At 40.8% G+C, this 23,813-nt stretch overlaps 1 protein-coding gene across 2 annotated transcripts in view; it reads right to left on the reverse strand.

The window, feature by feature from the left end:
- The window catches only part of WWP2 (WW domain containing E3 ubiquitin protein ligase 2), a 116,569-nt gene that overhangs the window by 90,689 nt on the left and 2,067 nt on the right, over window positions 1–23,813 (reverse strand). Inside the window, exons 2-4 of one of the 2 annotated variants that reach the window (XM_070398925.1) lie at window positions 11,490–11,574; window positions 6,951–7,098; window positions 6,475–6,596 (exon numbers count right to left, since the gene is read on the reverse strand). In XM_070398925.1, the coding sequence (XP_070255026.1) occupies window positions 6,475–6,596; window positions 6,951–7,098; window positions 11,490–11,559 (340 nt within the window). In that variant the 5' untranslated portion in view covers window positions 11,560–11,574. Of the gene's footprint in view, window positions 1–6,474; window positions 6,597–6,805; window positions 6,898–6,950; window positions 7,099–11,489; window positions 11,575–23,813 lie in introns of those variants that run through there. The other variant, XM_070398926.1, reaches the window with a different exon arrangement.

The raw sequence follows: 23,813 nt of genomic DNA on the forward strand, positions 1-23,813 counted from the left end.
GCCCACTGTCCTAATACAATCCACATTTTCCATTAGATTTGGATCTGACATACCTTACTCCTCAACCCAGCCACACATTCAAAGTGCTATGGCTGGTGCTGGGAAGAGCGGCAGGAGCTGCAGCCGCCGCCACAAACAACATCGAAGGCAAGTGCAAAGCAACAATGTTTTCAAGGAAGCAACTAATTTCACCTAACAGGAGCCCCCGAGTCTCACGATATGCTCATGATAAGATGCTAGCATGCTAAACGACACAGTCATCATGCCATGATGAGAAATGGAAGGGGCACAGCACGGCCGGGGGAAGCTCCTCTGAGAAATCTCCTACTCCATTCCCTGGAAGGACCTGAATATTCCCCCCCCCTTAATGAATATGCTCCCCCCCCATTAAGTGAACCTCAATAAAGGAAGCAAATTCTGTTCAATGGGAGCTACTCTGTCTGTGGAGTAGCCACTTTCTGTTTCACTGCTTTGCTAATAAACTCACTTTCACTTTAAACTCCAAAAACAACGTTTTCATTATTAAGCAAGACTAAATGCACTAAGCTTTCAATTCAAAAGCTATACAAGACTTACTGACTGATTGACTGATTGAATAAATAAGATATATATAACAGGTCTAAGGGCAAATGGTTGAAAAAAAGTTAATAAAGCTAAAAATGAAAGTTAATATTAGAAAATATGGTACACCTGATAAATAAATCCAAGAAGTTGTCCTGAAAAAAAAAATCAATTAAAAAAATCAAAAGTTAAAACAAAAGTATTTATGCTAGTCAAAAAAAAAATTGGGGAAAAATACAAATACCAAAGAGAATGCTATTTAAGATCTTTACACTAATAAATTTGAAAATCTCATAAAATAATTTTCTCAGGATATATGAATTAACAAAATTGATGCAAGATAGCCTTAATCGGTTTAGCTCAGTGGATAGAGCGTCGGCCTGCGGACTCAAGGGTCCCAGGTTCGATTCCGGTCAAGGGCACGTACCTTGGTTGTGGGAACATCCCCAGTAGGGGGTGTGCAGGAGGCAGCTGATCAATGTTTCTAACTCTGTATCCCTCTCCCTTCCTCTCTGTAAAAAATCAATAAAATATATATTTTTTAAAAATTGATGCAAGATGAATCAAAAAAGTTGAACAAACCAAATCATTATGGGGAAAATACTGAAAAAGTCATCATAGAATTATTTCAAAGAAAGCTGCCAGACCCAGTTGGTTTTATGGGTGAGCTCCTTCCTGTACTCATGGAACAGATAATTCCCATGTTATACAGTCTGTTCTCAAAGTTGGAAAGCACTTCAACTTACTGTATAAAATTAGCTTAACCTCAATTCCAAAGCCGACAAAAATAGCACAAAACTACAGACAAATGTCATTTATGAATATAGATGGAAAGCCCCCAAATAAAATAATAACGAGCAATTCTAACAAAACTTTCAAGAAATAATCTAGCATGAGCAATTAGGTGTTTTCTAGATATTCTGAAATTGTTACTATTAGAAAACTAATAAAATAAATGGAAGGGAGAAAAATCATATAATTATCCCAATGGTTGCTTAAAAGATATTTTGCTAAAAATTCAACCCCTTTCCTGATTTTTAAAGGAAAAACAACAATGATTAATGAACCAAGAAGAAAGGTTACTAACACGCAGCCCTACACCCTGAGGAGAGCCACTGGAAGCACGGTTATTAGACACGGCCATACACCCGCTCCATCACCACTAAAACGGGAAAGTGTACACAAAGCAACTCACAAGAAAAAGAAGTATAATTATCTAATAAGATGAGCAAAATTATCAGTCTTAGGAACCACATGAATATCTCCCAAGAAAAGTCAAAAGAAACTATTTAAACCTATATTAAGAATTCAGCAACGGACAGAATATAAAAGAAAATGCAGAAACTAATAGTTGTATGCTAAAAACAGCAGGTTAGAAGACCTAATAGGAAAAGATACCATTAAAAATAATAGCAAAATTACTTTTAAAATTAAAAGAGTCTATCTAAAGATAACTTCAAAATGATTTGAATGAATTTAGAGACATCTATGTTCCTGGATACAAAGAATCAGCATGGAAATTCCCCATAAAAGAACATTTTAAATGATAGGATTCTAATAAAACCTCAAGGGATTTGAGGGGAAAAAAGTAGAAAGAGGGGAGAACTTGACAAAATAATTTAGTTCATATGATGATGTCATACATACATGCAAAGAAAAGAAGGAAGATTTTGAAAAGAAGAGAAACTTGAACTGTCAGAGATTAAAACATTTATAATGTTACAATAGCTAAGACAGAGTGATTTTAAAACAACAAATGAAATGGAAAATCCATAAACAGGCCCAAGTATACATATGTTTTTAATATATGCTGAAGGTACCAAATCAAATCAAAGGGGAAATAGATGGATTATTCAATAAGCAATAATAAAGCTATCAGTTAACTATTTGGGAAAAGTTAAATAGATCCCTAATCACACTGTGCACAAAAAATAAATTTGTCTGGATGATGGATGAAGGATAAAATATGAAAAAATAAAAATCATAATGTACTAGAAAAAAATAGAAGTGACTATTGACCTGATTTCAGAATGGGAAAAGCCTTTCGAAGCATAAAAGAAAAAGTTGAAAATATAAAGGGTGACAGATTCAACTACAAAAACTTTAAAACATCTGTTTGGAAAGAGAAAATGAAAGCCTAAAAAATTAAAATGAAAAACTAGAAAAATGTTTACAAATTATAAGACAAAGAATAATAGCCTTAACACATAAAGAGCTCAGCTCTGGCCAGGTAGCTCAGTTGGTTAGAGCATCGTCCCAATACGCCAAGGTTGTGAGTTTGAGCCCCAGTCAGAGCACATATAAGAATCAACCAACGATTCCATAAATAAGTGTAACAACAAACCAACGTTTCTCTCTTCCTTCCTCTAAGAATCAATTTTAAAAATAAAATAAAAACATATAAAGAGCTCTTTTAAAACTAACAGTGAAAACTACACACTTCAATATAAAAATGAATAAAGGATAAGGCAATAAGCATACTTTAAAACACTGAATCACCTTCAATAAATCAGAGAAAAGGTGGGAGGACGTCACAGAAATAACAACCTAATGCAACAAGAGGACCCAGACCAAATCCAGATTCAAGCAAACCAATTTTAAAACAACACTTTGAGACAAATCATAAAATCAAATATAAACTGGGTAATAGGTGATAATAAAGAATTCATGATTGGTTAATACGATTGGTGTGATAATGGTATGATAACTATGTAAGAAAATGTCCTATTTTTAAGAGATGCATGCTAAAGAATCTAGGATAAAATACTGAGACATCGCCAAAACCGGTTTGGCTCAGTGGATGGAGCGTCGGCCTGCGGACTGAAGGGTCCCAGGTTCGATTCCGGTCGAGGGCATGTGCCTGGGTTGCGGGCACATCCCCCGTGGGAGATGTGCAGGAGGCAGCTGATTGATGTTTCTCTCCCATCGATGTTTCTAACTATCTATCTCTCTCCCTTCCTCTCTGTAAAAAATCAATAAAATATATTTAAAAAAAAAAAAAAAAAAAATACTGAGACATCTATTGAAAATACTACAGCCAAAAAAGAAAGAGATTGAGCAAACGTGACATAATGTTAATTAGCAAGTAGGCAAAAAATAAATAAACCTTCAGTCATTTATCTCAAGTAAATGTTAAACAATGGGCAGAAAGATTTAAGAACTTTCATGTCTATCATAGCATTACTAGTGGCCCAGTGCAAGAAAATCGTGCACTAGTGGGAGGGAATCCCCTCTCGCAGTCCAGGACCCCTCAGGGGATGTCCGCCTGCCGACTTAGACCCGATCCCCCCTGGACAGCCATCCCTCTTGCAGTCTGGGGCTCTTAAAGTCCGGGACCCCTTGCTCCTTACCGCCCGTTTACAGCCCGACTTCTGACTGAGTGGTGCTCCCCCTGTGGGAGTGCACTGACCTCCAGGGGGCAGCTCCTGTGGCAAGTGTCTGCCCCCTGGTGGTCAGTGCTCATCAAAGCGAACAGTTGTTCCACCATTCGGTCGATTTGCATATTAGCCTTTTAGCATATAGGATTTGTGATTGTGAAACACTGAAATCTATCCAAATGTTCAGTTTTTCATACAGCCATCTGATAGACTACTACCAGGCAGTCATCAAAAACTGAATTTTGGAAGAAAAATTAAAGCTATTTTGATATATTTTATGGTGCAGCAGCTATAGAAAACAGTACGGTGATTCCTCAAAAAAGTAAAAATGGAAATAACACATTATCCAGTAATTCTACTTCTGAGTATGTATGCAAAAGAATTGAAAGCAAAGACTTAAAGAGATATTTGTGCACCCATATTCATAACAGCACTATGTTATAGGCAAAAGGTAGAAGAAATCCAAGTGTCCTTGGATGGACGAATAAACAAAATGTGGTATATTCATACAATGGAATATTACTCGGCCTTTAAAAGGGAGATTCTGATATATGCTACAACATGCGTAAGCCTGGAGGACATTATGCTAAGTGAAATAAGCCTATCACAAAAAGGGAAATACTGTATGATTCCACTTAGATGAGGTAACTAAAGTAGACATGTCATAGAGACCAAAAGTAGAATAATAGGGAGTGGAGAAAAGGGAGGAAAGGGGGAGTTGTTGTTTTTAATGGGTACAGAGTTTGCATTTGGGAAGAAGAAAGAGTTCTGGAGACAGATGGTAGTGCTGGCTACATGACAATATGAATGTACTTAATGCCACTGAACTTTACATTTAAGAACCATTAGCCCTGGATGGTCTTTCTCAGTGGTTACAGCACTGCTTGTGTACCAAAAGATCGCAGGTTCGATCCCTGGTCAAGGGCGCCTATCTGGATTGCAGTTCGCACCCTGCCCCTAGTCAGGGCATGTGTGGGAGGCAACCAGTCCATGTGTCTCCCTCATATTGATGTTTCTCTCTCTTTCTCTCTCTCCCTCCTTCTTTCCCTCCTCCCTCCCTCCATTTCGCTCTCTCTGAAAAGCAATGGAAAAAAATATCCTCAGGTGAGGATTAACAACAACAAAAGAATGGTTAAGATGGTAAATTCGATGTTATGTATATTTTATAATTAAAAATAAATTAAGATACTTGATACCTTTTCAAGAGAGAAATACATGCTGCAAAATACTATTCTTTTATTATCTCAATTTGGATTGATGTCTTAAGTATTAATACATATTTGCACACAAGAAAAAAGCTCAGAAGGGTATGTATCAAAATGTTAATAATTATCACTAAGTGCTGTGCTTACAGGAACATTTTGTTTCCTTTGTGTATCTGTGTGCTTTTCTGTAATTCCCACGTTTTCTACATTTATGTTTATAATCAAAAGCAAAAGTATGTTGACTGGACAAATGAAAAAGGAAAGAAAAGGATGCTGATCCAAATTCGAGAATGCCCACAATTGTATCTCCAAAAGATATAATACACTTGAGAACAAATCATAAAAGGCAGCATAAGGTTCGGGAAAATAAAGACCAACTCAGAAGACAGAGCACCAGCGAGTTCCCTACAGAATTAAAATAGACACATACTCCTGATTTTAAGCAGTACCCACAGCCCAGGTGGGTTCTCCACATCTCTGTGTGCCACGCAGAAAGGAAAAGACCAAGGGAGCCTCAAACTCCACCCGAGTGGCCCGTCAGAAAGGACAGGCTCGGAAGGAAAGGACCGGAATCAATGCCGCGCTCTCCCTGGGACTCAGCACGCCCCGCCCCCACACCTCTCTCAAGCTAAATCCACTCTCAGAAAATATTTTCTAGACAGCAGCCTTCAAGAGAAAAAGGAGCCTTTCTTTCTGTGGCACTCCCTCGCCACATATGGTACTGCTCTGAATAGAGGCATTATGAGGGAGGGTTCGGATACCACAGCCACGGTTATGCCACTGACCACAAACAACAATAAATAGATGTTATGGTTTAGGTTTCCATGCAGCAGAGGCACCCTGAGTAATTACGCTAGAGCTTCCAACAGATGTTTATTGAGTGCCTACTAGGCACAGGGCATATCTGTAACATCACACACACACACACACACACACACAGCAGTTCCTTTGTTCTGTTCCAGGACTCAGACTGGGGCAGTAATGTGTAGGCTGGAGGCACTGGCCAGTCTGATTGTACAGGTCCCATCTCCTGGACTGGGGAAAGAGGGGCAGAGGAAAAGCACTGATCCTTGCGAAGGATCCAGGGGACAAGTCACTGCATCCCACCACGAAAGCCGCTGGAAAAGGGGCCGAGTTCTGCAGAAAGAAGCCTTCAGCCTTCCTAAAACCCCTCGGACAGCATCCGTGGGAGCAGAGTCACTGCAGGCCCTGGGCCTGGGGGAAACGACATCACCAGGTTTATCGGGCAGGAAAAGAGAAAACCATGCCTCCAAATGCTTCTCCCCACACACGTAAATGAATCACATCAGCCACCCCTTTGTCATACGTACTTTTGCCCCCATTGTTCTTCAGGACATTGGAGAGGTTGACAGAGGCGGTGCCTAGCAGTTCATTTCTTAAGGTATGGCAGCTCCAGACCTTCAAATCTAAATGACTCTGGGCCGTGACATTCCTGGAAAACAAACAGTTGATTCATCACATCCAAGCAGATCAATCACTCTGATTGCCTTAGAAGAAAACAGGTATTGCTGACAACTTGGAAGGGCGGGGAGGACCCCAACAGGAAGACGCTCACATAACCCCTAACCCCCCAAAGCTGACCCTGTAACCACCTAGCTAATAATGAACACTCTGTGAGCTCAATGATGTGGAAACACTTACTAATAAAGAGAGGCACCTCGGGTACCAAAGGCTGAAGACTCAGAGGCTCCACAGGACACCTGGATCTCCCACCACAACCCGCCTGGAGCGCCTTCTCTCTTTCCCCCACGTTACTGCATTCAAAAGAGAAGGGACGTTCTCTTACAAAATGATGATCTCATTCCAGAGAAGCTCGGAGCTCCCGATTCGCTTCCCAGTCTTCTTGGTCTCACTGGGCAGTCCATCCACTGCCACTTCCACAAATGAGTTAATTCGATGTTGGCGATTGTGCACCTTGGGCTTTGCTGACACCACTGGACAGGAAAGAAAGAAAAAGTCAAGGATGAGGCAGAGGGCTCCCAGCTGCCCCCCTGTGGCAGATGGTGTCACTCTTTTTTGCTATTTCGATCAAAAAATAAATTTTTGGGTTTTTTCCTGATTTTAAGAAAACTTTTTAAAAACGTCAGGACACACACACACAAAAAAAAATATGAAGCATAAGAACCAAAAATCACTCCTAAGCTAAAAACAAGATGTTGGTAAATTCAGACTTTCCAGACTTTCAACTTTTATGTCCCCAATTCTTTAAAAATTCTTCTCCTCCCAAAATCCATTTTAAAGGCAGTAACACAAGCCCATTACAAGAATATGCCATAACTTAGTTAACTATCCTTTCACTGATGAATAGATTGCTTCTAATTTTTTGCTCTGGGAAAATTACCATAAATGTATATACAGTATTTGCTTGCATTTCTGAGTATCCTCCCAAATCTATGAACATTTTTTTTAAAAGTTCCTAAAACTGCCTAATTTCTTTCTAAAAAGGGTAAATCTGTAGATGCCCACGAGCACTATAAGAAGATGTCCATTTCACCAAACACTGTATAACACTGAGTGCAATGTTTTTTCATTCTTTGCAAATATCGCAGGTTTAAAAAAACAGCATAAAGATAATAGCTAAGAACTGAGTACTTTTTATAGGTACTATGCTAAGCACACACCATCTACCTGAATCCTCACAACAAACCCATGCAGCAGGGAATATGTCATCACCCCCGTTTCACCAGGAGGAAACAGGCTTGAGGAAGCCAGGTCACTGCCCCAGGCCACAGAGCCAGGAAGCTTTGAGCCAGGATGTGCAACTGGGCAGCCTGACTATGCCATGTTTTGTGCCATTACCAGACTTTGCTTATTTGTTCTAATGCTTTCCTTCAATTCCCAGTGAGACTGAATATTTTTTCCATGTGCTTGTTACCATCTGCATTTCCTCTTCGTGTGGCAGCGTTTCTGATGTTCACTTGGCACCAGCAAGCCAGGGACTCAGAGAGCACAAGCTAAGCAAGAATCCGCCCAAGGCCAGGCAAGCTCCTCTGAGAGCATATATTAGCCACGAGAACGCCAGGTCATTAGGATGAAACACATCTAGATGCCTTCAATCCTACGCCCCAGAGAAGAGCATATGACTGACACTCCTTACCTATGACGGCAAGACTGTTGTAGCCTGAGCTCCCCTCTGTCAAGAGGTAGCAAACCTCTCCCTCCCAGGCCCTTCCGAGAGGTGACAGTCCTGTAAGGGGCCACAATTTGGCAAAGGACACACCCACCTCTGGATTGTTTTTAGCAATAGCTCTCTTCTTCAGGCCCAAAAGGAGAGTAGAGAGAAATTCAAAGAACAACATCAAAAGTTGTGGCTAAGATCCAGGAGCAAAAAGGGGTGGTACCAGGGGAAAAAGGTTGGGGTCCTGGGAAATGTGGCCCAGGGTAGAAAAATGAAATACTTTACACACTGATCAAGGCTAACTGAGGCCACCTGGTGGTGCAAGAATAGCTCTGCATGCAGGCCCTTAAAAGAAAGGGACTAATTATAGTCCTATAATTTTGAGCTAGGCCGTTTCTTTGAAATCAACAAGTTCAAACCCTTTATTTAATCATTTGACCAACTAAGATCCAGGGAGGTGAAATAACATATCCAAAATCCTAAAGTTCGTCAGAGCCAGAGCTAAACCTACATTCAAGTCTCCCAGCTCCCAGGCCAATTCTTTGAAATCTGCCATGACGTTTCCTTTTTTGTCCTCTAGCTTTTCCCCCTAGGTGTTTTTCTACCTTTTCCCTTTTTTTAATTTTACATAATTTCAGCAAAGTTTTTAGGAAAATTGCAAGAACAATACAAAGAATTCCTATAAACTTTTTACCCAGTCACCAAATATTAACTTTTTATCTATTTGCTTTATTATTTATTCTCTCTCTCCCCTGAATTTCCCTCACACACATACACATTTTTCCTCCTAAAACTCTGGGAGTGAGTTGTAGATGCTGTACCCCTTTACTTCTAAATACTTCAGTGTGTATTTCTAAGAACAAAGACATTTTCTAATATAACCACAGTATAAATATCAACATGCGCAAATTTAGCATTCCTTAATACTATTATCTGCAGACCTTATTCAAATTTTGCCAATGGTCCTACCAAAGTCCACTATAGCACAAAAGGGAATTGTTTTCTGTTCCAATCTAGAGTCACATTTTGCAGTTATTTTGAAGTTCCCAATCTACAGAAAGGTTGAAAAAATAGAATAATTGTATGCTCTTCACCAATTATCATTTTGCCACACTTGCTTTATTTCCCTCTATGTGTGTGTTTATATCAGTGCTACTCAAGAGAACCTCTGTGATAATGAAAATATTCTACCTCGGCGTTGTCCAATGCATTGCCCTCTGACACATGTGGATATTGAGCACTTGAACAATGGCTAGTGGGACTGAGGATTTGAATTGTAAATTTAATTAATTTACTTTAATGTAAATAGTTCTATGGGGCTACAGTGGCTACCCTATTGGACCACACAGGATATAAATATATGATATTTATGTCTATAATTGTGTGTGTGTCTATATCTACACACTTTTTTTCTGGTAAACCATTTGAAAGTAAATTGTAGATATCATGAGAGATCAGCCCTAAATACTTTTCAGAATGCAACTCCTAAGTATAAAGACATCTTCCCACCTAACCACACACTGCCATCATTATACCTAAAAAAATTCATGCCCTAACTGGTTTGGCTCAGTGGATAGAGCATCAGCCTTCGGATTAAAGGGTCCCAGGTTCGATTCCAGTCAAGGACATGTGCCTTGGTTGCTGGCACATTCCCTGTAGGGAGTGTGCAGGAGGCAGCTGATCAATGTTTCTCTCTCATTGATGTTTCTAACTCTCTATCCCTCTCCCTTCCTCTCTGTAAAAAAAGCAATAAAATATATTTTTTTTAAAAAATTCAGTTACCGGCTCTATCAATTCTAAAATTCATTCCATATCTAAATTTCCTCAATTGTTCCAGACATATTTTTATAGCTGTTTTCCCCCCAATCCAGGATCCAATCAAGATGAGCACACTGCATTTGGTTGTTGTCTCCTTAACCTTTTTTATTTTTTTAAATATGTTTTACTGATCTCCTTTTACAGAGAGGAGGGAGAGGGATAGAGAGTTAGAAACATCGATGAGAAAGAAACATCGATCAGCTGCCTCCTGCACACACTCCCCCACCCCCCCCACCCCGAGGATGTGCCCACAACCAAGGTACATGCCCTTGATCAGAATCGAACCTAGGACCCTTCAGTCTGCAGGCTGACGCTCTATCCACTGAACCAAACAAGCCAAGGCGTCTCTTTAACCTTTTAAAAGCTGGAATGCTCTCCCTTCTTTTTCCATGACAATGACTTTAAAAGACTTCCTCCGACTGTCATCTAGAATATGCCAAATTCTGCATTTTTCTGATTGTTTCCCTCATGATTAGATTCACACTGAACATTTTTGTCAAGAATACTACATAGGTTACATTGTATACTTATGCACACACCCTGTTACCCTACTGGGGAAGCGAGGTTATCCCTTGGTTAATGTGAGGTCTGCCAGGTCTCTCCACTGTAAAGAAACATTTTTCCCTCTAATTTATAATTAAGCAGCAGGTTGATGTGTTGCATGTTTCTTTTTCTAAAAGACAAGATAAATAAAGGCATCGAGATACAAGCAGGTTTATCTAGAAAGTTTATTTACCGTGATGAAATGTAAATGCCAGTCTCTTCTACATGGAGTCACATCTTCACATAGGATTTCGTTTTTAAAGTCAACAAATAAGGCAAAAATCACATATGGCCAAAATTATACCCTTGCAAAGCTCTTAGGAAGGCACCAGAATAGAACCTGGCATTTTGTCTTTCAATAGGTTTCAAACAGTTGTTTGCTTTGCTGTGCTTTGTTTTCTACTGTTTCTTTTTTTAAATACATTTTTATTGATTTCAGAGAGGAAGGGAGAGGGAGAGAGAGATAGAAACATCAATGATGAGAGAGAATCATTGATTGGCTGCCTCCGGCCATCCCTACTGGAGATTGAGCCCGCAACCCAGGCATGTGCCTTGACCGTAATCGAACCCGGGACCCTTCAGTCCGCAGGCCGACGCTTTATCCATTGAGACAAACCAGCTAGGGCAGGAATCACCATTTTAGATCATTTGGGCCAAAAGTTCCTTTTGTCCTTCTTCAAGAATTCCAGGTACACTATGACAACCCGATGAGAATGAACAGTTACACTCTTAAGCCTTTCACAGTCTTTGGCTCTCCAGACCCAAGTGTGGTATAAACCCACCTCTTCCCCACACACTGGGCTGGACCTCAAATGACTAACAAACACTCTACACAGTGCCACTCACCTTTCAAAGTAAGCTGAGACTTCTCAAAAGGCAGGGCCACTCCTGTCCGGCTGGCGCTGGCAGATGCCATGTCATCACCAGGAAACTGCAAGACAAACACAGCAGTAGGTTTAGAGAATATCTGATAAGAGACTGAGGAACTGGACCCAATTTTAATATCCGAGTTTAAAGGGACAGAGCAAAAAAAAAAAAAAAAAAAAAACAAACACCCAGAAACCTTGAAGCTCTGTGGCCATGCTATTTCCAGCAGGGTGGCGTGTCTGTCTGTCTTATGATGGCTATTCAACCTGGATAGGTCTTTATAGCTTAAGAAGAACACTGTTATATCAAAGCCTGGAGAAGGGAGGGCCTAATATAACATCCCCAAAAAGAAAGTCACAGTTCAACAATAAAACATAACCCTCATCATCCAATATTTTTCACGGGCAAAAGATCTAAATAAACAGTTCTCCAAAGATATACATACCGATGGCCAATAAGCACATGAAAAGATATTCCACGTCATTAGTCATAAGGTGTCCGTGTCATTCCATCTTTGCTAGAAGTCTATCTTGAACTTTGAATGGATCTTTTTACTCATACATAATTCTGTAATATTGTAAACTATCACTTGGAAAATATTGGTTCATTGAGTTATGCAGATATTCCAAATGTCATTATACATTATAAAATTGTGTTCATTTCATTGTACAATATTTAAAAAATCACATTTGTGAATGTCGCTAGTAATCTTTAAGTACTGGGGAGCTGTCAGCTCTTGGGGTAGATATAAGTGTTCCAAAATTCTAATTTTCACTTAAAAACTCATATTTTATCATTGGCAACAGATATTGTCAGTTGTTTTCCGTGAAGTGACAGACTCACTTCGTTCATTTTCAATAAAATACTGCCAAATACTCAAATCTAGTAACTTTAGTAGGTCTGTTTTTGTTTTGTTTTTAATAAAAATGGTATTTCATGGCCCAGCTGGTGTGGCTCAGTGGTTGAGTGTTGACCTATGAACCAGGAGGGCATGGTTCAATTTCTGGTCAGGGTTGCAGGATCCATTCCCATTGTGGGACGTGCAGGAGGCAGCCAATCAGTGATTCTCGCTCATCATTGATGTTTCTATCTTCCACTCTCTCTCCCTTCCTCTCTGAAATCAATAAAAATATATTTTTAAATAAATAAAAATAAATAAATAAGCAAATGGCAGCCTAAATATAGTATGATGCCATTGCATAACACTTGAACTTACACAAAACAATTTCATATATTCTTGTGGACACGCATAAATGGAATGAAAGTATAAAAGCATGGATGGGAAGGAACCCCACCATTTAGACCAGTGGTTCTCAACCTTCCTAATGCTGCGACCCTTTAATATACAGTTCCTCATGTTGTGGTGACCCCCAATTTCATTGTTACAAATTGAACATAATTAAAGCATAGTGATTAATCACAAAAACAATATGTAATTATATATGTGTTTTCCGATGGTCTTAGGCAACCCCTGTGAAAGGGTCGTTCAACCCCCAAAGGGGTCGCGACCCACAGGTTGAGAACCGCTGATTTAGACAGAAGTTGGAGGAGCAGGGAAAGCGAAGGATGGAGCAGGGGAATTGGAGTGAGGAGAGACCTAGGGAACTTCAACTGTATCTGCAGCATTTTGTCTGTTAATGAAAAAAGTTCTGAAGCAAATATGGCAAAATGTTAATATCCATTAAATCCAGATGGTAGTTTTTATGACTGTTTGTTATCTATTCTCTGAACCATTTCATATGTTTGATCTTTTACATAATTTAACAATAATTTTAAGGGAAAAAAAAGGATCTTATCTTGAGAAATGAAGGAAAGATTAATGATTCTACATTAAGCCTGGGGGCTTTTAGTAACTGAGGTTAAGGTACGAAAGGCTGGGAATCCATTATTTATAGACTTTAAAAATAAAAGCATCTTTAAAATCTTCACATCCACCGGGACTCTTTCTTTCCTGAGGCAACTTGACTGAGAGCAGTTTTTAAACTCACTTGTTCTCCCTGAGCTTTTGTTCCAAACTGGAGAGAATCCTGGAGAATAAAACTTGAAGGCTCCACGTGGCCCACAAATGGGAAAAAGACCGAACCTCGTGGTCTATATCCTTCATGGCCCGAAAACAACATCAACCAGGTTAATTCTAAAGAAGGCTCAGAACGAAGCCAACTGGGAAAGCAGGGGAAACAGAGCAGTGACACCACCTTGTGTTCCTTCTCCAGTGTCTTTCATAGAGTCCACAGTTTACTCATCGTAATCTAGGCGATTCTGTGGGGCTATGTTTGTCTTTCCAGATCCAATTAGCAAGAAACCAATCTGACGTTACAAGGTAGGTATCTTGAACTGTAAAACCTTTCCAAACCATGTAAGGAAAAAAAAAAATAGGCATTACACAGCATCTAGCCCAGCAAAACTGTACACTGCTGAAGTAATTTTCCCCCTGGCAATAGCAATGGGAAGTGTTTGCATCCAAATCACTTCAAGTAATCTGAGTTAGCATAAACCTCCATTCCTATTACCTAATGCGTCATGTCTGGCTTTTAATTAAAAAAATAAAAGTTATGCTAAAAGGCAAGAAAAAACAGTGTGAAGAGACAACACAAACATCAAAACCAGACTTAGATATGATATAGATTTTGGAATTATCAGATAGAGAATTTAAAATAACTGATTAAAAATAAATACATAAAAATAAATAAAATAACTGATTAATACGTTAAGGGCATTAATGAAAAAGGTAGACAACACCCATGAACAGAAGGGTAACATAAGAAAGATTCAAAAGAAAATTCTGGAAATCCAAGCCAATGTAACATAAATGAAGAATGCTTCGATGGGCTGGCTCATCAGTATACTAAACATGGTTAAGGAAAGAATCAGTGAGCTTGAAGATATGTAATAGAAACTCCCAAACTGAAACATACAGAGGAAAAAATACTTTATAAAAACAACAGAACATCCAAGAATTTTGGGACAACTTTAAAAGATGCAAAATACACATAATTAAAATATCAGACGGAGAAAAAACAGAGAAGAAATATGTGAAGTATCGATAGCCAAGAACTTTGCAAAATTAATGACATATACCAAACCACATGTCCAGAAAACCCAGAGAACATCAAACAGAATAAATACCAAAACAACAAATAATTTCTAAAAAAAAATATAAAAAATTACACCTGGACATACCAAAGACAAAGAGAAAATCTTGAAAGAAAGCAGAGGGGAGAAAACACTTTACCTACAGAGAAATAAGGATACAGATCACAGCAGCCTTCTTGTGAAGCAAGAAGAAAGTGCAGTGAAATATTTATAGTGTTGAAAAAAAAAATAACGCCAACCTGGAATTTGTGTATCCAACGAAGTTATCCTTCAAAAGCGAAGGAGAAAACAAAAAAAAAAAGAATTTCTCAAACAAAACCTGCTCTGCAAGAAATGTTTAAAAGTTCTCCCGGGAAATGGAAAGTGATATGGGTCAGAAACTTGTATCTGCACACAGAAAAGAAGCGCAGGGGAGAAGAAATGAATGAAGCTCCACCCACTGGCTTCTTCACACACTAGATTGACACATAGGGAAAGGGCGTGTGCTGAGAAGGGTTGCCAAATAGAAAACAAATAAGAGGACTAACAATACAGGTGAGAAGCAGAAGAAAAACAAAGCAGTGGAGGAGGACAGGAATTTGGGCTGAGGGTTGGAAATAGAAATTTTAAGTTACGGACAGGAAGTTTCATTGAGACGGTAACTTTATTTTTAAATATATTTTTAAATTGATTTCAGAGAGGAAGAGAGAGAGAGAGAGAGAGAGAGAGAGAGAGAGAAACATCAATGATAAGAGAGAATCACTGATCGGCTGCCTCCTGCACGCCCCCTACTGGGGACCAAGCCTGCAACCCAGGCATGTGCCCTTGACCAGAATCGAACTGGGGACCCTTCAGTCCGAAGGCCGATGTTCTTATTCACTGAGCCAAACCAGCTAAGGCGAGAAGGTAACTTTTGAGGCAAAGATTGAAGAAGTACAAGAAGGGAACTGAGGATATCTGTGGAAAAACACTTCAGGCAGATAAGAGGGCAAGAGCAAAATCTCCTGAGATGCTAGCATATCTTGGAAATATAAGGAACAAAACAGGGTCAGGGTGGCTGGAGGGCAATGAAAGAGGAGGAAAAAGATAGCCATAAGAGATGCATTAGAATTTATCCTGTTAGGAAGAATTAACTTTAATGAAATATGAAATGCCTTGGAGCAGTGGATCTCAATTCTTTCCGCACATTTGAATTATCTAGAGAGAGCACTTAAAAAAAATAAGCCCAGCTGGTGGCGTGGCTCAGTGGTTGAGCATTGACCTATGAACCAGGAGGTCACAGTTCGATTCCCAGTTGGGTTACTGGCTCCGTCCCCAGTGTGGAACTTGCAGGAGGCAGCCGATCTATGATTCTCTCTCATCATTGATGTTTCTATCTCTCTTTCCCTCTCCTTTCCTCTGAAATCAATAAAAATATATATTTTTAAAAGTTAAACATAGAATTACCATAAGACCCAGCAATTCCATTTCTAAGTATATATCCAAAAGAATTGAAAACATGTATCCACACAAAAACTTGTACATGAATGTTCATAGCAGGATTATTCATAATGTCTAGAGTACGCAAGTAGGAGAGAAAAAGTTTTCTTAAAACAGTGGATTCATTTAAAATGTCCAATATCTGACTATTGTAAGTCCAGAAATAGAAAAGCGAAAAAAAATCATAAAAGAAAATTTAAGCTGAAATGGAATACACTTCTAGACAGAAAGGACCCAATTGCCCAGAACAATAAATGGGAAAAGAAGCACACTAAGGCACAATGGCATGGAATTTGATAACTTGGGGATAAAGAGTATACAAGCGTCCAGTCACATTTACAAAGAACAGGAGTCAGAATGTCATCAGATTTCCCAACAGCAATACTGAATTCGAGAAGACAATGCAATTCTTTCAAATTTCAGATAAAATTATTTCCAATCTAGAATGCTATAACTAAGAAAAATATCAATCAAGCATGACAGGAAAACAATGATATTTTCAGATTTCCAAAGTCTCAAAAACGTTGCTTCCGAAACTTTCTCAGGAAGCTGCTGAAAAAAATGTGCTCCAGGGAAGTAAATGAAAAGATGCAGGATCCTATGTATTCACATGGGAAAGGCAAAAGGAATTCCTAGAATGGGGATGAAAAGAAGTCCCAAGGCATTATGGGGCAATAGTTTAGAAAGCAACCAGTCCAGCCCAGCCAGCGTGGTTCAGTGGTTGAGCATCGACCTATGAACTAAGAGGTCACAGTTTGATTCCCGGTCAAGGCACATGCCTAGGTTGTGAGCTCAGTCCCCAGTGGGGGGCATGCAGGAGGCAGCTGATAAATGATTCTCTCATCATTGATGTTTCTATCTCTCCCTCTCCCTTCCTCTCTGAAATCAGTAAAAAAATATTTTTTTTAAAAGAGAAAGCAACCAGTCCAGATTAGACAGTTTATAAGAAGTTGTCATCTCTAGATGAAAGAAAGAAAATGGAAGATTACATGATGCATCTAAGTGCACCGAAAGAAGTATTATTTCAGCTCCATCAGAATGCTTGGAACTGATGTGATAGGTAAACAGAAAATTACGCAAATGAAAAAAATCGGAAAATATGTAACTCTAGTAAAAACAAAAGCACAAGAAAGGAAATGTAATCCGAATACATGACGTGGCTCAGCTGTGAATAATATTTATAATCATAATAACATACTATTTAATCTAAACTTGTGCTATGGTTAATAATCAGAAGATGAGGATAGAAGTGTGTGCTTGTGGAAACTGGCTGCAAAGAAAGCTAACTCCTCATCTTCAATGGTTAAAAGACAACAGATAAAACTGACAAGCTAGCCCTAGCCGGCTTGGCTCAGTGGATAGAGCATCAGCCTGCAGACTGAAGGGTCCCAGGTTCGATTCCGGTCAAGGGCACATGCGTGGGTTGCGGGCTCGTTCCCCAGTAGTGGGTGTGCAGGAGGCAGCCAATCAATGATTCTCTCTCATCATTGATGTTTCTATCTCTCTCTCCTTCTCCCTTCCTCTCTGAAATCAATAAAGAAATATATTTAAAAAACAAACAAACAAAACTGACAAGCTCAGAAATAACAGTATAAGAACAGCATATGTATAACATTAGAAATGCAGAAGTCAATACCAGAAGAGATCTAAGAGTTAATGGTCATTGATTCCATGCACTAAGAATCAAGAATAAAAAGAGGTGAAGCAAGGAACTGCTGTCACATTATAATTCTTATATTGCTATTTGACTTTTTTCACTACGTGCATGTATTGTTTTGTGCATAAATAAAATTTAAATTCAAGAAAGGAAAAGGACTCTCTTCAAATCAAGTCATAGGATGATGTTCTTATTTAATTTTAATAAGAACAGCTGATAAACATTCATTTAGTGTACTGGGTTGAATTGTGCCCCCTCCCCCCAAAAAAATATGTCCAAGTGCTAACCCCCTGAAACCTGTGAATGTGACCTTATTTGGAAATAGGGTCTTTGCGGATGCAATTAAGTTAAAGGTTGTGGATGAGATCACCCTCACAGGAGACACAGGGGAGGAGCCATGTAAAGACTAAAGCAGAGACTGGAGTCATGCACCTCCAAGCCAGGAATGCCTGGACCCCCTAGAACAGCGTTTCTCAACCTGTGGGTCGTGACCCCTTTGGGGGTCGAATGACCCTTTCACAGGGGTCGCCGAAGACCATCGGAAAACACATATATAATTACATATTGTTTTTGTGATTAATCACTATGCTTTAATTATGCCCAATTTGTAACAATGAAAATACATCCTGCATATCAGATATTTACATTACGATTCATAACAGAAGCAATATTACAGTTATGAAGTAGCAACGAAAATAATTTTATGGTTGGGGGTCACCACCACATGAGGAACTGTATTAAAGGGTCACGGCATTAGGAAGGTTGAGAACCACTGCCCTAGAAGAAGCAAAGGATTCTCTCCAAGAGCCCGGAGGGATCACGGCCCTCCTGACACCCTGACTTCTGATATCTGGCCTCCAGAAGATGAAAGAAGAAATTTCAAGTTTGTATCAATTTGTTCCACAGATTAGGAACAGAAAAGCTAATACAATTAGCAGCAAAGGCTTTAGAAGATTTAAATTTCAACTGACATCAGGCTGAGCTGGAAGTCTTCGGCACATTAGCAACACATCCGTGGGGCGCCCAACTCCCACATCCACCTGGATCCAGGCCCCTCAGTAAATTCCTTAAGAAATAACTCTGCAGTCACAGGGGAAACAACTTGTTGATGCCACTACTAACACGACAACCAGCTTTTGAGAATTTGAAAAGAATGTATCTATTTCAATGACAAGTAGCAAAGTGAGACAAGAAGGACCGCATCAGATTAACAGGCAGCCTTTCTCTGCTCTTCACCATCTTCCTCCTCCTTTTGCCTCTTTCCTTTTCCACTTGACTAGGCTCTTCCTCCTCCAGGCTTTTCCTTTTCCCTACTGTGATACAGGCCTCAGGCCCTGTGCAGCTGGACTCACAACCAATAGGGCAGCTGTCCTCCGCCTCAGAGTTAGACGGTAATACAACCTAGACTGACAGCTCTGGGGATTTATCAGCTTCGCCCTAGAGGAAACAAAGAGTGTCCTTACACCTTTAATTTCAAATAAGAAACTCAGGGGGGTGGGGGGTGGGGGAGACCATCTTCCTTTGCCTATAATCTATTGGCTTGCTAAAAAGAGAAGAGCCCTGGCCAGTGTGGCTCAGTTGGTTGAGCGTTGTCCCATGTACCAAAAGGTCGCCAGTGCAATTCCTGGGTCAGAGCACATGCCAGGGTTGCAGCTCGATGCCCAGTGAAGGGCTTGCAGGAGGAAGCTGATTAATGTTTCTCCTCCACATAGATTTCTCTCTCTTTTCCTCTCTCTCTAAATCAATAAAAACATATTTTTAAAAAGAAAGAAAAGAAATTATTAACTAGGTTAATTCCTGAGTTCTTGTCATTAGCCAAATTAAGCATGTCAAGGGCCCACCTATTGGTTCAGGATGTCCAGAGACATCCAAAAGGCAACAAAGATATACCATAGTCCTTTTCGGCTAAAATACTTAAAATACCTGAGATTAAAAAAAAAAAGAAAAAAAACAGGGAGAAATCACCTGGGAACATCAGAGGAGGCTGAGTAACACGCAGCGCCCTGGCCCCAGAAGATGGAGAATAATGGCTGCTGTTGCCGGCACTAAAACCTTAACTCGACCTCCACAAGACACGGAGGGTGCATTCAAAACAGGACTGGTTGAGTCTTCATTTTATTATTACTAAAATATAATTCACATACCATAAATTCACCTTTTTAAAGCATGTAATTCGGTGGCTTGTAGTGTATTCACAGAGTTGTGCAACCATCACTATTATGTAGCTCCAGAGCGTTTGTATCATCCCCAAAGAAAACCCCATACCAGCAGCAGTCGCTCTTCATTCCTCTCTGCCCCCAACCCCTAGTAACCACTAATCTGCCTTCTGTATCTATGAATCTGCCTATTCTGGACATTTCAAGTAAATGGAATCATACAACATAGGGTTTCTGCGTCTGGCTTCTTTCACTGAGCGTAATGTTTTCAAGGTTCACCCGTGTTGTAGCATGTATCAGTACCGCATTCCTTTTTATGGCTGAGTCATATTCCATTGTACAGATATACGACCTTTGGTTAGCCATTCAACAATCGATGGACAACTCAACATGTGGGCTGTTGGGATGGGTTGATCCTTGAAGCCAGAGGACTATAACAGCCACGGGCACCTTCCGAAGGCAAGCAGCCAGCATTCTGACTACGCCTTTCCAGGCCCCTTCGTGTTCACCCTGTCCATCCCTGAGCCAGGGTCAGTCTTTCAAGAAATGCTCATAGACACCAGTCTGTGCAAGGCTCTGGAACTCAAAGGTGAATGCCATGGGGCCTCTGCCCTCTGGGAACCCAGATAGACCCCCGTTAAACCTTTGAAGAGCTTTTGGCAAGACAAAGCAACCACACACCAGATAGCTCTTGCAACATCCAACATGCCTGATCATTCTTACTACCCAACTTCAGCAAGAACCTTTCAGACCAGTCAATCTTTTAGAGGCAAATAGGTTTAATTGCTCACGAGCCTTTGAGTGATATTGGACAAGCAACATACCCTCTCTCTAAGACTCAATTCCTCATCTCTGAAATGAACCTAAATAATAGATCTTATAATGAACCTTATAAGTTTACAGTAGGGATTAAAGGAGTTCAGGCAAAGCAGGCAGCACATAGTAAGTGCTCTCTGAGTATTAATGACAAGCTAAACCAGTTCTTCTTGATGCTGTAATTCTAGGCTCTGGAATTCCTGTAGCTTTGAGTCAAGAAACCACTGAACAACGACCTCAAAATGGAAGAGCCTGTACAGCAGATGAGCCAGGGAAGAGCAAAACCACGCACCAGCATCCAGATTTTATTTGTAATTAGCCAGCTGTAGGAACAGGCGGAGCTTCCTCTCTATGACTATAGATCCGCCCGGCATCCACTTCTTGAAAGATGTGGAAGACAAAGGTCTGTTCAAAACATTCTTCCTTTCCTTCACACTCGCATGCTTTTCCCGTTTTTCCCAACACGTACACTTCTTTCTTGGCCTCTCTCCTCCATCCAGCATTGAGCTGGTGACCTTCCACTCTCCAAAGGCCCATAAAGTATTGAAAAAACAATCAAATGGAACTGAACTTTGCCAGATGACATCCGTACAAAGGACCAAGCTCATGAAAGGAGGGAGGGGGAGCACAGTGGAAATACAGGCTAATAATAAAACAGACTGGAAAGCAGATCTCGCAACAAAACAGGAAGCAAAAAGCATGCATGCCACAGAGGAAGAGGGCCTGTCCTAGGTCAGGACTGCCAGGTCTTGGTATTTGGTGTTTTCTAAGAAATAGATGTGAACGCTTGACTTAAATCACAAAATGTTTGTTTATAAGCTTAGAGGGGGAGGGGCAGGAGCAGGGGACTACAACCTTCTAAAAAAGATTCAGCCCTCGCTGGTTTGGCTCAATGGATAGAGCCTACGGAGTGAAGGGTCCCGGGTTCGATTCTGGTCAAGGGCACATGCCCGGGTTGTGGGCTTGATCCCGGGGGGGCGGGGGGGGACGGACGACAGCGTGCAGGAGGCAGCCGATCAAAGATTCTCTCTCATCATTGATGTTTCCATGTTTCTATCTCTCTCCCTCTCCCTTTCTCTCTGAAATCAATAAAAATATATTTAAAAAAACAAAAAGATTCCGTTGGTTCTTCTAAAGGGAAACAGGATCTTCCCTTTTCTTCCTACCCCTCAGAAATTCCAGAGTCTATAACAGTCCGAAGTGACTCAAAATCACTCAAGAGCAGCTCACTGACTTGATTCCCTGGGAGTTTACATTCAGGCGCCCGTTTCTGCGTGTCTCGCGTTGGAAGCATCCGATCTGGACTCAGAAGACCGAGATTCAGATCCCAGCTCTGCCATGTCTGAGCTGCATGACTTTATGTGGGTCCTTTCGCCTCAGGGAGGTTCTGTTTGTTTCAAATCTATGAAACAATAGGATGCCTGACAAACAGCATGCATTCCGTGCACCGTAGGTAAAACCAGCATCTTAGACATTAAAAGCCCATTACCCATCCTTCTTGGAAATCTCTACACTGGCTGCCAACCCAGAAAGCCAGACCAACTCCGGAACCTGGCACTCGAGCCGATGCCAGCGGCACTACACAGCAGCACACTTGGAAGAGCAGCATCCTCAAGGGAAACAGAAACCCGTTACCTTGCAGTCTGCAAAAGAATCGTTAAATGAAAAGCGAAACGGAGGGGAAACCAAGTTCCCTGAGATATAATGCAATGCTTTGCTACGCTGGTAGAATAGCACAAACAGTTTTCATTTCCAAAATTTGACTTCCAATAAGAAGCACTCCTTGGATATGTAGCCACACTGCTCCGTAAGTGACTTGGCCCAGGCGCTTAACTGTAAATACTGTCCGCGTGCTAACTGCTTCCCCATGTGCATTCCAGCCCCGGCCCAGCTCCAGACTCTCTCATTGTCCACAATACTGGCACTGAGGTTTCAGGGCCAACGTGAACAAAAGTGAGCCCCAACCCTGTTCCTCCTCCAGTCTTCCCCACTGCAGTTCATGACGATTCCACTCTTCTAGTCATTCACACCACAGACCGTGGAGTCACCCTGGGCCTTTCCTCCTCACATCCCACGTCCACAAGCCCTGTTGGCTGTACTTCAAAATATACCCAGGGCCCAACCTCTCCTCACCACCGCCATCACGACCACCTGGCCCAGCCTTCACCTGGGACACGGCCATCGCCTCTGAACGTGTCTCTCTGCTTCTGGCCTTGCTCCTCTTTCTTTTTTCTTCGTATGGCAACCAGAGTGAGCCTCTTAAAAGGTAGGGTGGATCGTGCCCACTCCGCTGCTCAAAACCCTCCAGTGGTGCCAACGGAGTGAAAACCGATGTCCTTACCATGGCCTGCAAAGCCCTCCGCCACCTGCCCATCTCTCCCCTTACCCGCACCACCTCTCTGACCTCATCCTCAGCATCTCTCCTCCATCACATCCCTCCAGCCAGGGGCCTCCCGGGTGGTCCACAGACCCGCCAGGGGCGCTCCTTCTGCAGGACTGTTGAATTTGCTGTTCCTTCTGCCTGGACCACTATGTCCCATTCAGCCACACAGCGTTTCTCCCTCTTCTTCTGATCTTCACTCAGCCGGCACCTTCTCAGGAAGGCTTCTCTGAGGGCCCAAACTCAAAACTGCCGCCCCAGCCGACATTCCACAGCCCACTTCCATGCCTCACTATAACATCATATACTTGGTTGTTTTGTTTATGGTGCCTTTTCCCACTAAAATGTAATATCCACAAGGGCACAGATTTTTGCCTTCCTTGTGTGCTACATTCCCAGTGTGTAGAACAGCACTTTCCAATATAATTTCTAACTTTCTAGGAAACACATTTTTAAAAACTAAAAAAGAAAACAAGTGAATTGAATTCCAATTACACTGTGTTTAACCCAAAAAAACTTAAATAACCAAGTAGGAAATGTACTCACGTTGTATTAATATTATATTTATTATATTAATGTTATACTTACTATAATATAAATATACCAATGAGATACTATCTTTTTTTTATACTAAACCTTCAAAATCAGGTGTGTCTTTTATGCTCATAGCACATCTCCAGTGCTAGACAGCCCCATGTGTCTAGTGGCCTCCACCCTGGACAGCTCAACTCCAGAACAATGCC

Source organism: Myotis yumanensis, unplaced genomic scaffold (genome assembly GCF_028538775.1).
Source record: "Myotis yumanensis isolate MYYU_CA2020_CCGP unplaced genomic scaffold, mMyoYum1.0.hap1 SCAF_18, whole genome shotgun sequence".
NCBI lineage: Eukaryota > Metazoa > Chordata > Mammalia > Chiroptera > Vespertilionidae > Myotis > Myotis yumanensis.